Below are 22950 nucleotides of genomic sequence, written 5' to 3'. Positions count from 1 at the left end.
CATTCCTAAGTATTGCTAAGTACAGGAAAAAAGGGGAATAAATAATATTACATATATAGTTCATACACATGTATTTACATAATGTACCTATAAACCTTAAAAATATTCAACAGAAATACATAAGACAAGTATGTTATTATTGTTCGTATTTTATTCACCATTTCTGATGTGCTTTATCATGTCTTTTTTCACCGCAAGACTCCCACTTACACGTTGCCTCTTGCTAATAGCACTTAACTTTGCACCAACACTTGATGTCCCAGCCATGGTTACAGAGCCACATAAATGTATCAGGAATATAGGTGTGTGCTCGTGATGCATTCCCTTCAAAACGTCCAGACAGTCGGGAGGTCAACACAAAGGCCTGAGGTTTGCCTCACACCGCACCACAAGGCCTGCAGCCCAGACTACACGAAAGTCGCCCGGCCGCCGTCTGGAGCCTTGAAATCTGTGCAGTGCAGGTGTGTAACGAATTTAGTTTCCTTAATTAATTGACCTAAGATAAACTGACGTCCCATCCGGGGCGTACCCTGGCTTGTGCCAGTAGCTTGCCGGGACAGGCTCCAGGTCTCTCACAGCCCTGAACTGGAAGAAGCCATTTGCAACCGGATGGAAATTTAACTGGTGTTGTATAAGCCAAAGTCGAATATTGGGGTGACATAACGGGAACCCTCTGTATACGGCAAACCCAGAAACCGTCTACGTTGTCGCTTCTTGCACAGAGCGGCGCGCACCTGCATGATCTTGCCGTCCTCGCCCCGGTAGAGAGTGTACAGCTGGTAGGCCTTGTAGCTGTGAGGAAGAGGAGGCTGTGGGGCCGCAGGCGAAGAGCTGTGCAGCTTGCTTCTCTTCTTGCCACTGCCCTCGCGGCGCTGGGTGTCTGTCTTCGACAGGGGGTCCGACAGCGAGGGCTGCAGGAGACACAAGCAGCAGAGGAGGACTCCAGCAGAGCACCAGAGAGCTACCGGGCCCCTGCCAAACTACAGCACGTGAGAAACCGAGAGCGGCAGAACATGAAGAACAGGAACTGGAAATAAAGAAAACTAAAGTGGGTAAAGACAAAGATACTGCATTACGGACAGAATTCCAAACACCTCCGGTGCGTATTTCAAAGGTAAGCAGGTCTAATCCATATCCCAAGTGCCGAAAGATCACAGAAGCCCAGCAGAGCTTTTATTGGCAAAGACCCCCTTTCTGATTCCAGCGCCGGTATACTGTACCTTTTCCTTGTTCTTTTTTTTCCGGTCTTTCTTGGAAGAGATTTTCCTCTGGTTCTCCCCCCCTCTTTGGGGTGGCTGGTCGCTGCTGGGCGTATCGTCTGCCACAGACACGCTCCCCTGTTCAAAGGCACAGGACGCTGAAGGGGTCAGCACGGAGAATGCGGCCCTGCACGGAGCTCGCTTGATATTAACGAGGTTGGCATAAAAGAAGCACCACCACTAAGAGGAACGAACATCACACAGCAGCCACACTGAGTTCATTCAAATGTAATAAGACGATGGATTAAGGTTTAGTTTCCCAAAATGTTTTTTTCTTAAAGTATAACAAGCGGATGTATTTTTACTAATAGGAATACTTGTGGAGTATAAGGAATATTAGCCTTACTACTATATAACAGTAAAAATTAAACTGGACATTGTAGTACATTAAGAAACCTGTTGCAGGGCTTTTTATAACAGTGCTGAGCTGCCAATGGACTTCAGCGATTCTCCGTGGTCCTGTGAAAGCTCAAGGTTACACTTCAGCTGAAGACCACATACGTATTTGTGTGGAAGTGGATGCGTATGTTTTCATCAGACAACCCGTTGTAAATGAGGGCTCAAAATACACATCCATGTACCATGAGACCTCTTGCAGATATATTCTTACCCTCAACTGCTTGGTAAAATCTATTTTATTTCAAAGTGTGTTTAAACCATAAGTTTAGTCTGTTCTGAAGAAGGCTGACTTCACTTGCCTTGCTCGGCAGCATTTCGTCTCTAGGGACGGACTGTGCCCGTCGTTCTTCTTTTAACTTCTCTCTTCTCTTCCTCACACTCCTCCCACGATTAAAGCTTTGGACCTGTCCAGAAGAGCAAACTGTCAGCTGGCAAGAGTTGCCTGGTCGGACACCTCTGGTTCTGTTTCGACGGGGGCTGAATGGTGGGGTTCGGTCACCATAAGATCAGAACGCGCCAGACAACTCATCTGCCTAATGCCACCCATCCAAATAGCCTTCCTGAAGTACAGGACAAGAGCCAGGAAAGAAAAGGCCTGACTTCTGTCCGGTCAGTTATACAGTATACACGCTGCTCATTCCTAGGCCAATACATTTGAATACTGAGCAAATTTTCCTAAATTATTTTTCTATTCAGTTCTTTGGGGTCTCATCAGATACTCAGATGTTTACAGTATGTCAAAGCTGTTTGTCTGGCCTGTTCCTCCTTGTACTGGCTCTACTGTTTAATTATAAAACCACTGGAATAACAGTAACGCACTGGGTGCAGTTGTGGGTTTTAGCACCAGTCCTGGATTGACAAACTCTGTGAAACAGAAACACAGATAGACTTTATTATAAAATCAATTCAACGTTTTCCATTTTCACAGAAAAATAGAGAACCCTGATTCCTTTGTGTAACAGATTATAATGAAAGTTGTAAGTACTCTAAAACCACACAAAATCAGATATACTGTCTGCAAAAGAGCCTTGAGAATAATAGAACATGCTACCTATCCATGTTGTTGATAAAGCCGGTACTCTGGTTTCATCAAAAAACAGCTGGATGAGATTCCTGCAACAAGTACAGTAGCTAACCAAGTATCACATGGACTATATGGGCCCAACGGTTCGTTTGTAAGCATTCCTACATAGTCTGTTCTCTGAGAGCGTGACCCCCAACTGACCTGAGGAGCTTTGGCCAAGAGGAGAGCTACTTCTGGGTTATTATATTCTCTGGCCTGATCCAGCGCAGTCTGACCTGCCTGCATACAGGAAAACATCGACACCAGTGCGGGAAGAGAAGACAGCTTTCAAACCTTATAGTACGCACCATTCCCCTCAATTTATAGACCTGGCTGTTATAAACTGTTCATACTGTTTGATAAAAGAATACATAGCATAACAGAAAAGCAACAACAAAAATATTGTTAAAAATGTAAAGCAAATGTTCAACATTTACCATAATGACATAAAGTCCAAGATTAAAATAATGATATCTACAGGTTTTATACATTTATCAAATATATTCTCTAACAAAATAGAAATTCCCTTCCAAGAAGTCAATAAATCTTTATTAAAAACTAAAAAACAACAAAACTTAATTAATCATTTCTATTCTTATATAGTGCATTTCATTCTGAACATTCAAGTCCAGAGTGCTGATCATTACAGTCACTCAATGTTCCCTTTTCCAGCTTTTTTTATTCTTTTCCTCTCCTCTGCACCTGGAGGTTACACAGTTTCACTATAATAATCTACACTGCGGTATATCCAGTTTTACAGACTTCCTCTCATTTATTATACAACCCTGTTTGTATAGTCTGTGTAAAAACCTGCGAAAGTGAACAGACTTACGTTTTGAAATCATATGATAACAGAGGTTTTTGTTTTTATTCAAGACCAATTCACAGAATTAATATTTTGTGAAACTAAAGAAGACGATACTTTTAGCATTATTTTTTTGGATTAAACATTAGCTAAGGTAAGTAAGATTTATGTTCATAACAAATCATCACAAGATAAAAAGCAGTCACTGCAGTCAGTATCATAAGGCTTAAGGACGCACCCTCAAAACATTCTTTTATGGCACCAGTGGAATATCATGAACCCTTCATATTAAAAATGTATTGTATTTAATTTTCTATAGCTTTGTTAAACCTCTTACTTGTATATATAAAAAAAAACATATGAGCTAGATCAACATGTCATTTTTCCAGAAAAATACTATTCTTTTCTTCTTTCTTACTGGACAATATTACTTAATTAAGTAATTAATGAAAAATAAAATAATAAAAGTAGTTAATTAAGTAATACAAATTTTGTGTCGCTGTTAGTTTTGAATTGCCAATTGACAACGTAAGGGGCAGCAGCTTACATTGTTCAGCACGGTACAGTCAGCCCCTGCTTCCAGGAGATGCCTTACAGTTTTTTTATGATTTAGACAAGCAGCAAGATGAAGTGGAGTGTCCCCTGCCTGTTGAAAGATAGACAATTTGATTTTCGGTTAACAATATGCAAAAATAATGGAATTATTAGCTATGAGAGTAAGATCAGGAGAGAACTGACAAAAGTGGTCTAAATATTCAATCATTCCTATTTGATATCCTGCCATTCCATCAAGACCATCACTTCTTTTCTTCAGATCACAAACTGAAGGTTCTGTTTTAGCATACAGATTTCAAATTACATGTAGCGGAACAGCTATTGGATTTTGAATTATCCATAGGCACTGTGTGCAACGCAGAACTGTTCATCGCAAAATGGTCTTTTGTGATGTGCTGGCCACTTGCTGAAAAGCAGAAGTGAACTTTCCTGATATGAAAGGCATCACAAACACGGTATAAACGCCATGTGTCCAGCGTGTGCACTGACCTGATTCTTGTCGTTCACAGAACAGAAAGCACTCAGGAGAATTCGGATTATGGCCACGTGATTGTAGCGGGCAGCAACATGCAAACTTGTATCACCTGCCTGAAACACATTGAATAATCTAGATCATCACTCCAGTTCTCACAATTACTGTACATTATTATTAATTAATAATAACGACTACATCCTGGAAGTGTTGGCACAGACGTGGGTCCCGCAAATTGATTCCCTTCAGTAGCAATGCAGTAAATTAAATATGTAGTTCAAGTAGGCAGCTGCGTCAGCATGCATAGGCTGCAAAGGAACAAGTAAAGGTTTATTCCCTGCTGAAAAGAGAAGGAAAGAAAACACAAGGTTTTGGCTGTGGAGCCTTCTTCGTGTCACACCCTTTCAGCATGGAATGAACCTTTACATACAATAATTCAATATGGACGTATTCAGCATTTAACAGGAATTTGTAATTTATGGAAAACGCATCCAGCAACCAAATTCCAACAGCAATCTTGTGGAACAGAATAAGGATGAAAAATGAAAGCCATTGGTAAGCGTACGCCTCAAGGATAAGCCGGTCTGATAAAAGCAGCTTCCTAGGGGAATGAATCTCAATCAATCAAACAGATGTCTCGTGTTAAACGAATGTGTCATGTTTTCCGCTGCCCTGAAGTGTCATTTTATATACTGTAAGAGACGCCCCCAAGTGTGACAGCGCTCAAGGCAGTCAGATTCCTGGGAGCCAGCAGGTCCGGACCTGCAGGGAGGTTAGGTGCTGGCAGTGGAAGATGGCAACAGCTGAAGGGCTCAGGTCCCTCTTGGTCCAACACACCTCCTGAGTGTTACAATAGCTACACAGGGCAAATCTCACAGCTCCGAAGACTGAAAAACTCACAGCTATAAAGGTTGTTTAGAATGAACAAGCTGTTCCTGTAATAATATCCGTGTGGCAGGGCAGCCCAGTGGTTAGCAGTGCTGCCCCGCAGCGCTGGGGCCCCATTGTCAATTCCTGGGGTGCTGTGTGCGTGAAATTTGAACGCTCTCCCCATGTTCGCCTGGGTTTCCTTGGGGTGTTCTGGGAGCCTCCCACGGTCTAAAGACATACTGGTGGGTCAACTGGCTTCTGGGGAAACTGGCCCTGCTGTGAGTGTGTGTGTGTGTGTGTGTGTGTGTGTGTGTGTGTGTGTCGGCCCTGTGAAGGACTGGCGTCCCTTCCAGGGTGTACCCTGCCCTCTGCCCGCTGCTTGCCGGAACAGGCTCCCCCATCCAAAGTCTGATGGGGGAGTTTGAAAACAGACGAATGAATGAATGTACAGCCTGGTCCAGACTTTTCTTCCAGCAATACGAACCCTTCGCTCAAGGCACTGATAATCTAAGGCTCCTTTGCTGCCTCCAGGTTTTCAAGAGGGCTGTTCCAGTCTGTCAGTAAAGATGTATTGATTACAGACTGATCTACTGCCTCTCCGTGTGAAGTTCCTTATTTCTCATGAATAAAATACAGTACCAAATAAGAGTGTAACCTTGTCTATGTCGATATGAATAATCACGAGTCATGAGCAGCGCCGATACTGTAACTGTGTGTGTGCTCATTTGATTCTGTCAAGGCACGGGGTGTACTGTGCAGTGTCCGAGGCCGGGAAGCGCAGGAGCACGAAGGAAATCCTCTTCATCGATAGCGGCGTGACACCCGAGGAACAGAGAGACAGGCGGTGCGGACACAGGCCTTCCTGAAACTCACGTTGTTCTTGCTGTCTGGCCTGGATCCTCCCAGGAGCAAGAGCCGACAGCTCTGGGCATGGCCATTCTGGCATGCCAGGTGTAAAGCTGTATTCCCTGCCTTGCAGAAGAGAAACCGGGGTTTGAGAAATTAGCTGTAGGCACAGTTTTTTTTTTTTGTAAAGTAGCTCTCAGGCTCAACTATATTTCTGTACATAAATATTTTTCAAGGTTCAGACAACTGCGTGGTTAGAAGGAAGCTTGTATTCCAACAAAAACAATTTCACACTTTGTCCTCATTCACCAACACAGACATGTTTCAACACAGAACAAGTTTGCTGGGAACAGAACAGCATAGTGAGCGTCAAGAACACACGACTACAGATCCATGTATGTTTTTAGAAAATCAAAGGATATTTCTGTATAAAATCTAAATGATTTTAATATACTGTAGATGAAATGGTTTTGGCATAATATTGATTAGTTTATGATTTGGGACTGATAGTTAAACTCAAGTGGCTTTGTTGCATAAACACTAAATCACATAAATTACTATACTGCTTTCCAACAAAAGCCTACGCAGGATACTAGCCTGTGACCTTTACCGTAGGGCACCCTACTGATGCAATGTGTTAATCGACATCATATCTATTCAATAAAACATCAGCGCACCTGCTACAGGTCATTTTTTATTTTCATAGATTTTTCAATATAACTTTCTGAATTGGTTGCTTTACCTTATTCTTTGCATGAATGTTAGCCCCTGCTTTGACCAGCAGTTTGACGGACTGACTGAATCCATGCCAAGAAACTTCATGCAAACCAGTGTTCCCATCCTGCAAGACACAGCGAACACTGTGAATCACCTGCTCCAGCTGGAGGAACTCGATGACGGGGAGTTAAACACTCAGCACAGCACAGAAAACAGCAGTAGAACAGTTATTTCCGTCCTAAATCTGGACCATTTTCTTCAAAATCATGATTTTTCAGATGGAGCTGCACTTGAGATTTCACAATCTCTCTACCCATATTTTCTCTGCCATCATTTTCATTTGCCTGGGTTTATAATACGGGTGGCTGGTAATTTACATCAGAAGAACTAACAACAGTTCACGAGGAATGACAAACACCCAAGAATAAAGTATCATGGAGCAAAATTGTGGCTTAACCCACTTGGCTGAGGGCTGGCCTCCCGGCCAGAGGACAAGGAGACCAGGACCCCCCTGCAGGGTGACCGAGGGGCAGCTCCAGAGGGGGAGCTGGGGTAGAGGTGGGATGCAAGACATAACATAACATCACTTTATTGGCCATATACAATTTCTCACATTAGGAATTCATCTTTTCACGTACCCCAGCTTGCTCTCCATGAGACACACAGACAGGGAGAGAAACTTGGGGTCAGACATTTATACAGCGCCCCTAGAGCAGTTGGGGTTAAGGGCCTTGCTTAGGGGCCCAACAGAGTAGGATTTCTCTACTGCAGGATTTGAACCGGCAACCTTCCAGCTACAGGCACAGACCCTTAGCCACAGAACCACCACTCCACCCTACCCTGCCATGGAAGAGAGAAAGATAGGGATCCTGTAGGTATTTATAGCGTTTGGGAGAGGAATGGATTGTCAGGATTTGCTAATTACTGACAGCTGAGTCCGATTGAGCTTGGTTGTTGTCATCCCTCCCGAAATTGTGTTATAAACTCCATTTACTGTTTTTGTTTTCACAAGTGAACTTTTAAAACAGAAAAAAGGAATAAAAAGCTGACATAATGGAACTTAATTACGTTAAAATTGAAAAGTCAGAAGAAGTGGTTTTCCATAGTGAATGTTCACATTTTCTCAGGGCCATTTGCTTTGCACTGCTTAGTCCCAGAGTAGTAAAGTCAAGACCGCACTGCAGAAGTCTCAGTGCAATGCAATGCACTTTTGTAACGTATGCAAATAACTGGGAGAAAATAACAAAATTGTCTTCCCTGTAATCCCAAATTACAACATGACAGCCCCCAAGAAAAACACTCCATTTCATTCCCAATTGCAGCTGTGTTGAAACTCGTGTATAGATGTACAGGTGCTAAACTTCCGGACGGTGGAGAGACTTACCTTGTCTTGCCGGTCCAGAGCACAGCCTTCCTGGATGAGAGCTGAAATAATGTCAGTGTTCCCCACCACTGCTGCCCGGTGGAGAGCTGTCTGGTCACCCTGAAGAAACACATAATGAAAGCAAGGGAATGAAGACATCTCGCTAGAAGACTGCAGGTCTTGAAACAGTACACTTCTACCACACTGATCAGATACTAACCAAAGAAACAAGGATGTGAGACATTTAAATCTTGCATTGACGTACACATTAGCCAGTGGTAGACAGATTTTTAATGAGCACATTCAGCCAATAACACCAATAAAACTGAGGAAAAGGGGAATCTGGAAATCAAATGAGATCTGTGCTCGTGAGGCAATGCAGACATGGCTTGGTCACTGTTTCCTGTGGGCAGGAAGTACCTCTTTACTGTTGTAGTAGATGTTAAAGAGGTGTGTCACAGTCACTTTATGAGATTTGATTTTTAGAGTAGAGAGAACCCCAAACATGCAAATTTCCACCCCTGTGTGACAATTACAGCAGAAACAGAAGGCATCCCATTCACCAGAAGCCGAGCAGCCAGAGGAGAATGTGAGAATGTTTTTTCATCTACTGGCTTAGCATAAGTGCTCTGACCTCCTTCACTTTCTCTGATCTTGTAGGCTGCCTCCTAGCCTTTCTCCACTGCTTTGTCTTAGCACTTTCTTCCTTGTTTCTGTTCACCATGGCAAATGTGTCCTTGGCTACCTCTGAGGAACTGGTATGGGCTGTCTGAGAGCTCAGTGACCCGTCAGATGTGGTTCTGCAGGTGTGGTAGGCTCTGGCATGCGCTGGTGCCAAGGAAAGCATGTGCCCAGCGGGCATGTGCACCAGAGAGCTGGCTTCATCTAGCTGGCAGTCAAAATAATCCCACTCTAGGCCACTGGAGGTCATTCTTCTACTAGCAATAGTTTCTCTAAGACTCTCTAAGAAGCATCTGCAGGAAAATCAAATTACAATTATATTTACCAGCCAACTTCTTTGTGTTAACCCCATCATGCAAATTAACCCCACATTTCAGATTTTCAAGCAGCAAACTAATAACCCCCCCCCCAAGATAAACTGACATAATAGTTACACAAAACCAGAAGATAATTAGTTAACACCTGGCCTGTAATTCTTCCATGATCCAATGAAAAATGTGTCACTTCCACCTTTAAAGACTGGTATCTTTACTGCTAGTAAAAAGTCCAAAAAGTAGACGTACAGGACTGGTTTTATCACTGGTGTGTTGAACCGAAAGGAAAATATTAAAGAAGAAAGGGTAAAGCACTCACTCCTGATAATATATTAAAAAGCGTGTGGGAGAGCAGATCAGGCGGTAACCTTAAAATCTTTGCACCTGTTTCATTAAAGTAAAAACGCATAGCGTAGGAACAGTATCTCGGTATCTCCAGCGCTAGAGTGGATCAATATTGGATGGTTAACCCAAAGACACGGTAGAAAGGGGGGTTATGTCCAACAGTCAGTAAAAACAGAGGACGAGGAGCAGTGGCAGAAGACGAAGTCCGTCAGCACTCATAGCAGACTCACACTGGGAGTACTTACATCATCCTGAATGTCGAGATCACAGCCTGCCTTCAGCAGAATGCGGACGACCTCAACGTGACCCTTGTAGGAAGCCAGGTGCAGTGGAGTGCGGCCGTACTATCAACAGAGAAGACATGCAAGTCCATCATGTGACAGGCGCCGGCTGATTTCAATAACAATACAGGACCTTCAGGGCAGACGGTCACTCACAGTCACAACACAGCTAAATAACCAGCCGGGGCAGTGGCCCCCAAAAATACAGGTATTCAGCAAAAAAGCAAGACAAATAATTGGTCTTCAAAATTTGTTTTAAAATAAAGTATTGAACTCAATATGCCTATACTGTACTGCTTTATAGCTAGATGATAAGCTGAAGAATGGTTAAGAAAAGGATTATTATTAATTGCATGCACAGGGAAAAAAAAGATAGTACAGAGGGCAACAGAGAGAAAAAAGGAATATTGCAAAACCTGCCAGAGCATTTTTTTCATGTATTATACCTGCAGAAGAAAGCTAAAGGTTGAAGAGTCTTAGAGATTAAACTGAAACTGAACACTTACCCTGTTTACCATAACACACAAGTACATTCTTACTGTACATATTTAACCTTCCATTTTTTATCAACCACAAATGATGTGCATCTTACTGTACTGTATATCACAACGCACTGTTCCTGTGGAAGTTACTCACATGGACATTCTGAAACTGTTCCTTTAGATTCCACACAGCTTTGATCAGTCTAGAGTTAAACTTCTATTTCTTTTTTAAATGCGCATCTCGTATTGTATAAGTTTTGTATAACAGAATTAGTATGATTCACTAATATCCTTAAACACTCCAGCTTAAATTAGATACTTAAGATACTTCATATTTCCAAAGCACAATTATTTTATCATACATACACTTTTTGCATGAAAGGACATACATTTCTTATGAATTACAGTTATTGCACAATCAGAAAGTCCTACACTATAAAGGTCCCGACTCCAGTGGCTTATTTTATTCCTATGTCCAAATGAATAATCTTTCAGTTTTGGTAAAGTCAAGATTCATTAAGAGACTTGAGACAACTAATTGTTAGCTCTTTCAAATACAATGGAAAATAAAGTCTTAGTCCAGGCCTGTCACTTTCATCATTAGTTTCCAGAAATGCACAGCCGGCAGCAATATTTAATCACCCGTTCTATTTAGTACAAGGTAATAATAGCTCAGCTGTCAAAGCTAAACGGAAACAGATTTTTAAAAACATTTCTTATGAGATGACATAAAACAGTTAACTTATCGCTTTTAATGTCAAGCGGTATCCGAAAGCTGTAATAATTGGCTTTAATGGATGTGGTAATGAATGGCTGGCAGGGCATCAGTGAGGAGAGTTACATTTCATCTAAGCCTGGAGAGAGGCCAAAGCCACATTTCAGGTAACTCTGCTCAGAATAGGAGCCCGTGGTCTCTAGGCAACCAGTAAGGGCTCGCTTTGTCTGGTGTTCATTGTACTTTTGTGGTTCACGTCTTGGGTTAAACGTTCCTAACCTCACTGTCTGTGTCTAGGAGCCCATGTCTTCTTTTCTTTCTGATCCCATTTTTTAATCTTTCACTCCAAAAGTGAAATTAAAGCTCAGCTTCAACACTTCATCCACCCCTCCGTTTTCGATTGGCTTTATCCAGTAAGGGTCACCTGGGAGACAGGGCCTAGCCCAGCAAGCAACAGATACAAGGCAGGATACGGCCTGGATGGCACAGCAGTCCACTGTAGGGTACACACAGACACACACTCCCACCAGGGCCAATGTTCCCAGAAGCCAATAATCTGGCACTGTGGGAGGAAACTGGAGCACCTGGAGGAAACCTGTGCGAACATGGCGAGAACGTACAAGCTCCACACAGCAGTCACTCTGTGAATTGAACCCAGGGCCCGTGTGCTGCTAGGTGGCAATGCTAAACACTGCGGCACTATGCTACCCAAGATCAACACTTGCATTCTACGATGAAAAACTGTTTCACTGCTAAATGCAGACAACCTCAGAGGATTCAGGAGCAGATGCAGAAAGAAGAAAGATGAAATCACCCTCAGAACAAAAAAAAAATGTCTATATTAGAACAAAAAAGTGAACATTAAAGGGGTCGATCAAATGATCATTATTCAGAAAACTACTTCTCTTAATCAAGTAAAGACTGCTGAACAACCTGGAATGAGACCCGGTAACGTTCGGCATATAATCTCTGTAAAAATAATCCTGTAAATCTTTATTATTTTTAACCTGATGAAACAGAATTACAATTTCCGCTTCAAATGAAACAATAGTAAGGTCTCTTACTATTAGTAACTGCTTTTAACTTTCACTTTACAGAGTATTCAATCAGGCTTTCTAATGTCAAGAAAATGTGGTTTCTCTGTTCTTGCGTAAAAAATTAAATACACAAAATAAATTAATCAAAAAATAGTGTGATACTATTAACTATGGTAATGCTTCAGTCTGCAATTCCCATAGCAACAATGTGTTATTTTCTTTAGATTTGTTTATGGAATTTTTCAATTCTTGCAAATGTACCATTCTGTTTCATGGTGTCTTCAATTTAACATTTCAAATATCTACTACCGAAAAAAGCATTTTGCCAATATCTGTTTAAAGCTTTCCTACAAAACCTGAATGAAGAAGCCCCAGCTTCAGACATGCAGTTTGTAACCCAGTACATGACCTAAGGCGTGTGTATTACCCAGTTGCTCTGGAGTGACAGCCTGTATATTTATGACTGGTGCTCTCAGAGACTGCGGACCTACTGTATGTGTTTTATTTAGAGATACACTGTGTGTTTACTGCCCTGGCAAAACCTAATTATTGCATACCAACCCAATAATTATCCTGCTAGTAATTCATCTGGATTTTATTAAACTAAAATTATGTACTCTCAGCTCTGTATAGACAGACTATCAGCCAAAATACTTGCAATGAGATATACTGTAAACAGCCCTGAGATATACTCCTATAACTTTGAAGGGCTGTACCTCCAGCTCCAACAATTCTGCACTAGAGGAATAGAGGACTGTGCAGTTAAAAGGATTACATTCTCACATGCAGTTCCGGACTGTCTTTGCCTTGCTCACTCTTACGTGTCTTCCATTAAAACAATCTCCACCCACAACAAAGCCAAAGTCAAAGCTCAGCCCAGTGTAATATTAGTTACCTTTCTATATATCCGCAGTGGGGGAGCAGGGGTTAGGGCTCTGGACTTGTACAGTATCTGGAAGGCTGTGTGCTCAAGTAATGATAATAATAACAATAATAATAATAATAATAATAATAATAATAATAATAATAATTGCTTACACTTATATAGCGCTTTTCTGGACACTCCACTCAAAGCGCTTTACAGGTAATGGGGACTCTCCTCCACCACCACCAGTGTGCAGCAACACCTGGATGATGTGATGACAGCCATAGTGCACCAGTACACTCACCACACACCAGCTATCAGTGGGGAGGAGAGCAGAGTGATGAAGCCAGTTCAGAGATGGGGATTATTAGGAGGCCATGACTGGTAAAGGCCAATGGGAAATTTGGGATTTTTATTGACCACAGAGTCAGGACCTTGGTTTTACGTCTCATCCGAAGGACGGCGCCTGTTTACAGTATAGTGTCCCCATCACTATACTGGGGCATTAGGACCCACACAGACCACAGGGTGAGCGCCCCCTGCTGGCCCCACTAACACCTCTACCAGCAGCAGCCTTAGTTTTTCCCAGGAGGTCTCCCCTCCAGGTACTGACCAGGCTCACACCTGCTGAGCTTCAGTGGGCTGCCAGTTGTGAGTTGCAGGGTGATATGGCTGCAAGTCTCAGGAGCGACAGTGCTGTCCTGTCTGTGAGCAAGGTATGTTACCTCAATTGCTACAGTAAAATACCCAGCACAACAGAGGGACGCAAATGCGAGCTCCTTTTGATAAGAGCATCCAAACAAATTTCCAGAAGTAATTCTAATCAGTAATGTGTTAGATGTTGAATTGCAGGAGCAATGTTTAACCAAACTGCTGCGTGTTTTACAAGTATGTACATGGCCAAAGACGCATACTAACTCACAAACACAATCTGAGTAATCCTGTCTCATGCAGCCACTTTTTAACTTCACGTTTGTCAACTCGACTGTATTCCACGTATCTCAGGGACTGACAAACTTTGTCATTTTTCCAGTTACCTTTGTAACTGCTACCTTTGCGCCCCTGTTAATCAGCTGCACCACATCATCCGCCTGGCCTTTGTACGCTGCTACGAGGAGCCGTTCTGAAAGCACATGGACCGCAGCATCCTGCTGGCTCATGAATCAGAAGAGTTGTGATGTCTCCAGAGCAACTGGTAGGCACGACGTGTCCCTCCAGGGCAGCCACAGGAAGTCTAGTTACAGCATTTTCATCCCAGAGCCTTGTCCTGCTGCGCGTCAGGGCTCCTCTCTTCATGTCATCTTTTAGCTCTGCAATAAAAAAGGAAATGACAGCGTCAGCGAGTTTCTAGGCCTAGACATGCACAGAATACTTATATTTACAATGAGGCTTGTCAGATAAGTGTTGACATTCACCGCCTTACAAGAGGTATTCTATTTTCAATTATGTTGCTCAAGTCAAACATTGCGAGTACACACAGGATTAAGTCGAAGGCCGTGATTTAATTATTAAAAACAAAGGCAGACACACTACCCATTCTAAGCGAGCCCAAGTCAGCTCTGGCCTGGGGTGGAGCGCAGCCAGTTCTGCAAGACCAGCGGTATAAATGACTGCACAGCTGTACTCTTCTAGAACCACTTTCCAAGACGTAGTGAAATCCCCAAACAAGCAGGTGCAAGTGTTTTTGCTCAACACAGCAGGATGGAGTCCTCTCTGTGGCCCAGCCAGGCTGCGCTGAGTGATGACACCTGGAACCACAGGGCAGGTGACTCGCCGGAAGACACTGGCTTTTCCAAAGCCTCCCCCTTGACAAACACGAGTCATGCCAGCGTTCAAAACCAGCAGGTAAAGAGCAGACTGACTGTCCAAACTGAAAGATGGCCAACGATTTAGGTGGTGAAGGCACATGCTTCCTGCGCATGCTCAAGTGTGCAGTGAAGTGACATACACTTCTGCTTGTTCCAAGACAGCGACAAAAGCATCGCAAGGCACTTTGTGTAGACATCTTTCTTTCCTTCAGTGTTTTAGGAGGGATGGAGTTAAAAAGTTCATGATATTAAAACAAAACTAAATAAAAACAGAATTGTTGCATTTCCATAAAAGGAAAATATTGCAAAGACTCCAGTCCTATTCCTAGTGGAGAAGAAGCTTCAGTAATAAGAGGGGATGCAATAAAATGGTTCATTCTGTGAATCTCTAAACTGCTATCATCTTTATTATCACTGCTGACTGAAGAAGCACTTTGTCAATTTATTGACGGCTGGGAAAAAAAATCAATTTGCAGCAAAGATGTAGATCTCTGTGTTAAAGGAACTCCTCCTCACATCACCACACATTCACTACCCACTGATCAGTGTGACCTACGCAACAATCAGGATAGTGCTGACCACCATCGCTCCATATCTGTGTTCCACCAGGTCTATCATTTCACATGCCCTGACCCACATGAGATGCCTCTCAGTCTGTCTCTCAGCTGTGTAATCCCCAGGACGATCATTTTCATGCAGACTGGGAGCTACCGCCATTCTGCTGCTGTGCAGGTTCTTTCCTCTGACACACAGATGGACAGGTTGGATGTGATAGTGTGATAATCCTCTCATTCTCAGGACATGGCCTGTCAGTCAGAGCCGGTTTTCTGTGGATTGGTCTGCTGATTGTTTAAACAGAACATCTTCTGACAGTAATGCAGCCAGCAACCATGACATGGATTATGCCTGCAGGATATGGACATGACCGTTTGCTGTTCTTGTTTTAACTAAAAGCAGGTTTCTTCAATGACTGTATTTACATATTCTTAATTAACAAATTCTTGCCATTTTAACTCAACTTAAATGTCAATTTTCAGAAAAACGTTTTATGAGTAGTACTCAATTAGAAACACATTTTTATAGTTCTGGCAATATAAAAGTGTCTGCCAGGTTTGTCAGTTTAATATATTGAGGAATTTTCTTTTTATTATATTCCCTGATGTTAAGAGCTGTAACTTTAACCAACATCTCAGAATTTTGAGCTCAGCATTTTGTTATCCTAAGGAAAACTCAATTAACAAGACAAGCCTGCTATTTAAAATGAAAATAATATCATGTGACCATTATAATAACCAGCTTTTGTAATACCTACAGTAGGCAGTTGTATTTTTATTGTGCATCGCTATATATATACAGGAGAGAATGATAAACCACAGTATTCAAATCACTGCACTCTGCAATTAAATAGAATTACAGTGAAGCTGGAAAAGTGCTCTGAGATGCCTAGGTGTGCCTAACACTTATTAAGAATGCCTTTTGTTAGTATTTTATTATGCATTATTACATATTGCAGAGGCAATACAGTAGGTTAGCTTTTCCCATTAGCTGCTTTCAGCTATACTAGCTCTTCAAGTGCAGTAGGCTTTCATGACATTTTGTCAGAGTGGAGGAGGCAAGGAGAAGAACCATTTACAACACTAAATCAACTACATTCTGGAAACTGCACTTCAGTGGGGTCAGACTTGCTCCTCTCTTGTGTTAAGTAGTGCACATGTCTTAGCAAAATGATTATTTGTACAAATCTTTAATTCATCACTAGGTTCCAGAAGTACAAAAGCATGGGAATAGTATTGATACTTAAACTTTTAGTTTTCATATAGGACTTAAAAAAATCACCATCACTCAATGTTTTGCAAATAATATTTACCGCATTTCAGCGTTGTCTGGTATTTTGAACTGAAGCAGTGACTATTGTGCTTGAAATGGAGACCTGCTCTCAGACTCTACAAATTAAATCACTGCTTCTGCGCTCAGTGAGACTTTAATCAGGGTTTCCATGCAATCAGGCTTTTAACACACAATTCATGGTATCAATTAGAAGGATTAATCTGAGAGATTCTGTTTCTGTAATGCTGCCCACAGATTAAGCACAGATCCTAAAACTCTAATCTTTCCACCATCTGACCACGACAAGCTGTATATCTTAATCTAGGGATCCTGGTATCAAACAACATCTCAGCTAAGGTACTCTTCTTTTCGAGTTTCACGAACACATCCCAACCGAACAGACGTGACTTATGACATGAGGGAACACCAGAAAACAAAATCTCTCAGTACACGAAACAGAACAAAACCCAGCAGCCATTTGTGCATATTGACAGAACTGCAAAAATCGTTTCTACAGCAGATGATTACTAGTCATAAATTCTTCTCCTGAAAAGTTCAAATATTTGGCCTTGCATGATTATTCTATCATCTATCCAAATGACAAAGCTGCCTATAAAAAGCGCTTTAGGAGACAGCTTCTGTAGTCAGATCAATAATTAATCACACGCTGTAATCCACTATAATTACTTGTCATGAAAATGTGTGATTTTACTGCACTGGACAGTACCTTCAAGGCTTTCTGAGTAGAGTTGTAAAGTTACTGAATAGCAGGGGGCAATGCCAAATCTTATTCCCCTCTTGGCTGTGAGACACACATCCACTTTCCTTCAGTAGCAAGGAATTGTAATATTCAAGGATGCAGAGTTTATAAAAGAGGGCAAGCCAACTGAGTGAACTTTAGAAATAAGATAAAACTGACCTTGGATATCCCAGAGCTCATTAGAAACATCTCCAGATTGTCATCTCTTCTTGACAGATGGAGGAAACAAATTACACACTTCAAAAGCCCTTTGGCCTGTCCTAAATGAAGCAATATCTAAACAAACTCATCCATGCCAGTCCAGGGCAGGGCAGACACATCCACATTCACTTACAGACACGGGGCAGTTTAGAGACGCTAATTAAACTGAGCAGCCTGTCTGGACTGTGGAACGAACCTGGAGCATGAAGTGAAAATGCATGCAGAGACAGGGGGACGGTCAGGGGGAACATGCAAACTCCACCGAAAAGGCATCACAGGTCTGAATCGAACCCAGGACCCTAGAGCTGTAAGATTGCAGTTCTGACCAGCACACCCTGAATAAATAATTGCACATTGCTTTATTACATACACTAAGTTACTGAGCTTGATTTTAAACAGCCTCTCGACGAAAGTAAAAAGGGCCTGAATCATAACTGCTGTTTCACTGACAGATCAAATAGTTGTGTGAGATACCTACAGTGGATACAAAAAGTCTATTGAGATCGCAGGGTTTTGTAAAGTAAAGCCAGAACTCATGTCAGACATTTTTCAATTTTTCCAAGAGAAAACTTGGAAAAAAAAGTGCTCTTAAATTTTGTTGGTTGCAAGGTCACATTAAAGATGGAAAGATGTCTGACATGATCTATCTTGATTTCTGGATTTACATGACAAAAACCTGCAATTTCCATCAGTGTGTGTAGACTTTTTCTATCCACTGTATACAACACAAGGTGACACATTCTTGTATTTCCCTTTGAATGGTGTGTGACATTTCAGCATATTAAGATGCTAAATTACCTACTGAAATCTATCAAAACAAATTAATACATGTGGTACAACTACATTTTACTTTTGCTTTCAAATTCCCCATACATAAGATCCTTTGATTTCAAAGTAGTCCGGATCTAACATTTACTATACAAGCAGGACCATCAATTAATCAGTGAAAGGAACTCCTCATTCTTGCAAGTACTCAGGTATGCTTTCTGTTTTTCCAAGCTGGTCCTTTTCAACACATAGTCAAGACAACTCAGTCTTAGTGGATTACACAGTCTGCAAACTATGCACCATTCCTTGCTCATTCCCTTGATGGCATCTAGACGCACTGCTCTCAATCTGTATCTTAGTGTGGATAATATAACCCAGGGCTGGGTGAAGAAAGGCTTACAGCAGAGCCGATCGCAACTACAGCATGAAATCATGAGGCAGCACCCTCTCCATCAGTAAGGGAGTAAGAGCAGTAACATAATACCGCTAAAATATGAGAATTGTCATACATTCTAAAAGTTCCCCAGTGGAAGGTGATGATGAATAGACTGCAACGTTAGGTAAGGTGCTACAAAAACTAAAATATATTTGCAGAAGATATGCAGGTCTTCTTCATTCAGCTTACCAACTAAGGTATCAGGATAGCACATGTTGCTTATAGAGATAGTTGACACATTATAACAATAATAATAATTGCTTACACTTATATAGCGCTTTTCTGGTCACTCCACTCAAAGCGCTTTACAGGTAATGGGGATCCCCTCCACCACCATCAGTGTGCAGCCCCACCTGGATGATGCGACGGCAGCCATAGTGCACCGGAACGCTCCCCACACACCAGCTCTCAGTGGGGAGGAGAACAGAGTGATGAAGCCAGTTCAGAGATGGGGATTATTAGGAGACCATGACTGGTAAAGGTCAGAGGGAAATTTGTCCAGGACACCAGGGTAAAACCCCTACTCTTTTCGAGAAACGTCCTGGGAGTTTTAATGACCACAGAGAGTCAGGACCTTGGTTTTATGTCTAATCCGAAGGACGGCGCCTTTTTACAGTACAGTGTCCCTGTCACTATACATGGGCATTGGGACCCACACAAGGTGAGCGCCCCCTGCTGGCCCCACTAACACCTCTCCCAGCAGCAGCCTCAGATTTCCCAGGAGGTCTCCCCTCCAGGTACTGGCCAGGCTCACACCTGCTGATCTTCAGTGGGCTGGCTGGAGTTGCATGCTGATATGGCTGCTGGTGAAATCATTCATCTATGTTACAATATCATTAATCTACATTAACGTAGTAAAACGGAGCATTGTGGCAAAATGAAGAGATACATAAATGAACTGGGAACGCATACTCACTGACAATGACACTGGTCAGTGGACTGTCTCATGCAGTGCAAAACATGCAACCCGTTACAGCGGACTTTGGTCCACTGTATAAATACACTTCAAGGAAATGAACCATTATCTCAGTCCCCATTGTGCATTTACATAATGACAGCTGGGGCTTTCCTTTTATTTTTGGGCAAACGCAGTCATCCAGTTGAACACACGTGAAGCTCTTCCAGGGATGAGCTTTAGCTTGTAGAAAAATGAACAGTTAATAAAACGCAGCGAGAAAAAATCTTCTTCTCGCAAAGTGCCTCCGCTCAAAAGTGCTCAGAAGGGCTTACTTTCAGAAAGCCTGTGATATCCTATTGAATACCTCCACCCAGGCATACAGAGAGACCCACACAAGTGCACACAGGCTGGAGCTCTTCAAGTGCAGCTAGGCAACAGTGCCTTTGTGAGAGCCGTTTAATAACTCCGTCGACATTACAAATCCCAGCACTAAAAATGCCAAGCTCTCATGGTCTTCAGTGCTTTCTGTGTAGATGCCACTAATGACAAGAAATAAAACCCCACAGACCTTTAAATCTGTTGCTGGCAGCCAACGATGTGAAGTGCTGTGCCTTCTGTAATACAGATTCACTCCAAAGCCACCGACAGCAGACTAGCCGAAAATGCCCAGGAGTGCGACTGCTGGTCCTTATCTTTCATCATACTCACTTTTTTTTCCATTTGTCTGCACTAACAAGGCAAAGTGGATTGTTAGGCTGGTTTCCTGAGGCGTTCACTAGGTCGGTAGTATTGCACTTCTTTCTAGACAGAGGTCAACCTATTAACACCTGAACCTTCTCCCTTCAACTGCAGTTTGATAAGCTCTGAGAGTAAGACAGAGCTTATCAGGGAAAGTCACCTCTCACATTACATGAGCAGACGCAGACAGACATTCTTCCTCAGCTGTGCTGTGAACATTTTATTCCGCAGGAAGCATCTAGGGACTTGTGTGGGTGGGATAGCCCTATATGTTGATTACGCCGTTTCACCAGCTTCGTTTTCTTGAAAATGTGAGCTAGACACAAATCTCACTGAGATGTTTAAATAAGCAATTCAAATCTTAAGTGTTGTGGTACAAATAAAGAAAAAAACAGCAGTGCCTTAAATCTGGCACTGGGGTGTGACAAAAATATGAGGCAAAGGCTGAGAGGGCAACTTCAGAGCTTTCACAGATGCCAGGCTACCTGTAACACTGGGAGATCATAAGTAGAGAACTACAGTACATGACATATTGACTGTACACAGTTATCAACTATAAAAGAAACAGAAAAGGCAAACTAGTTGTAGATGGGATCTACAGGGATCTACAGTCCCTGTAGATGCTCCACATTTAAATTACTTTGCCCTCCTTCTATCATACTATATACATAATAAATTTGTTTAAAGCCTCTGTTTTAGTTAAAATGCATGCCATCACTGAAGGCAAATGTACAGATGAAACAGGCATCCTTAACATCATAAAAATGCACATCATAATAACTAAAAGAAGAATTATTCTTGGCAAAGATAAAACAATTAAATTTTCCTGTTGCTAATTACAATGACTGTACTCCTGAAGGTGCCTTGAGGTAGTATTTCTTTCGTGAGGCTCTGCCACAGAAACCACTTTCCTCCACTCAGACACACACCCAGTGCAGTCTCAGCTCATCCCCTTGGCAAAACTCTTTCTGCTCCCGCAAAACACTTGTCATCAAAATAACTAAGCCTTCCATGACACAGTGCCTTTGACAAGTGAATCACTACTGCTACTCAGCTGATTGTGTTGCTCATTAAGGGCACTTAGAATTGAGTACTTATCATGACTTTACAATTTTCCTACTATATTTATTGTTCAATTGACTTTTTTCTTTGCTTTGAATGTGTGGAGTAGGTTGTGTATGTGTAGCCCTGAGTAAATTAATGTCAACTGTTATAATATCAAAATGTGTATGTTTCAAGAAGTTATATATATATATTAATGTGAATATATTCAGGTGAAAAAAGTTATGTTTAACTAACTTGGTTGAAGTTCAAATATGTACTGAAAAAATAAACTGGAGAGGGTCTGAAACTTCATGTCCCAAAAGTCAGAGTCATTTAACACAGCAGTGCTGTGAGGAATCAAGGTGATATACTTAAAACCACTTTGTTGGTCATATACAATTTCTCGCATTAGGAATTTGTCTTTCCACATACCCCAGCTTGCTCTCCATGAGCCACACAGACAGGGAGAGAAGCTGGGGGTCAGAGCACAGGGTCAGCCATTTATACAGCAACCCTGGAGCAGTTGGGGTGAAGGGCCTTGCTCAGGGGCCCAACGGAGTAGGATTCCTCTGTCGGCCACAGGATATGAACTGGCAACCTTCCAGCCACAGGCGCAGATCCTGAGCCACAGTGCTACTGCTCCGCCCCCACTTAGCCATCCCACTGGAAAATCGGATGTAATACACAATTTGCCATAGTGAAGTATGAGCTAATGTTGAAGGTTGCCTTAATTCTATGAAAACGGAGCGTTCTTTTAGGATTCAGGTCGAACAGTTGACGACAGGTGTGGAGATCGTGGTGTACGAGGAGGAAGCATCCACGTTCGTCCCCACAACCAAAACTGGATCTGCCGGAGCTCAGCAAAGAGGAGCAAGTCTGAGGCTGAGAGGAAACCTGATAACTTACACCTGAGAACGGTCTGGCGCGGGACATACTGTAGCATATTCTGTTTGTCAGCAGCGCTGTGGGGTTTTTTGGGAAAATCGTTTTTTTGTGACTCCACATACAGTAGACCACTTTAATACCGTGGATGAGTCTTTGTTTTTGGAAACTGACTTTACTTTCAAGACATTACTTCCTTGAAGACAATTTGTTTAATGCTCCATGATGCTTTGGAAATGGAGCATTTCTTCTCTTAACAAGTGCATCGATGATATTTTCCCTTTGGTTTAACAGACTGAGTGCACTCTCTTGATATTAACATTTTCCAAATGGTTATAACTTTATTCTATTTTGGAAATTTGACTGTGTACAGCATATGGTTTCTATGTGTTTGAAGTTCCAATCTGAAAAGGAAGAACCAAGTTTATTGTTCAATTTAGTGTATTGTGAAGGGTAGAACTGGGTACACAAACACGACATTTTGTGATCACTGGTAGGAGTACTATTGGAATTCCTGAA

General features: G+C 42.2%; 1 protein-coding gene across 4 annotated transcripts in view; it reads right to left on the bottom strand.

Moving 5' to 3' along the window:
• LOC148675426 (ankyrin repeat domain-containing protein 6-like) overlaps positions 1-22950 on the bottom strand; it is a 54376-nt gene that overhangs the window by 4489 nt on the left and 26937 nt on the right. For 2 of the 4 annotated variants that reach the window (XM_088626761.1, XM_088626762.1), the window contains 11 exons: positions 14107-14379; positions 9935-10033; positions 8371-8469; positions 7012-7110; positions 6297-6395; positions 4571-4669; positions 4074-4172; positions 2884-2961; positions 1958-2062; positions 1221-1337; positions 735-911 (listed from right to left, as the gene is read on the bottom strand). In XM_088626761.1, coding sequence (XP_088482887.1) covers positions 735-911; positions 1221-1337; positions 1958-2062; positions 2884-2961; positions 4074-4172; positions 4571-4669; positions 6297-6395; positions 7012-7110; positions 8371-8469; positions 9935-10033; positions 14107-14229 — 1194 coding nt within the window. In that variant the 5' untranslated portion in view covers positions 14230-14379. Of the gene's footprint in view, positions 1-734; positions 912-1220; positions 1338-1957; positions 2063-2883; positions 2962-4073; positions 4173-4570; positions 4670-6296; positions 6396-7011; positions 7111-8370; positions 8470-8983; positions 9324-9934; positions 10034-14106; positions 14380-20335; positions 20649-22950 lie in introns of those variants that run through there. The other 2 variants (XM_088626763.1, XM_088626760.1) reach the window with 2 other exon arrangements.

This window comes from Lepisosteus platostomus, chromosome 3 (genome assembly GCF_059453375.1).
Source record: "Lepisosteus platostomus isolate fLepPlt1 chromosome 3, fLepPlt1.hap1, whole genome shotgun sequence".
Lineage (NCBI taxonomy): Eukaryota > Metazoa > Chordata > Actinopteri > Semionotiformes > Lepisosteidae > Lepisosteus > Lepisosteus platostomus.
This window is presented reverse-complemented; position numbering and strand designations above follow the sequence as displayed.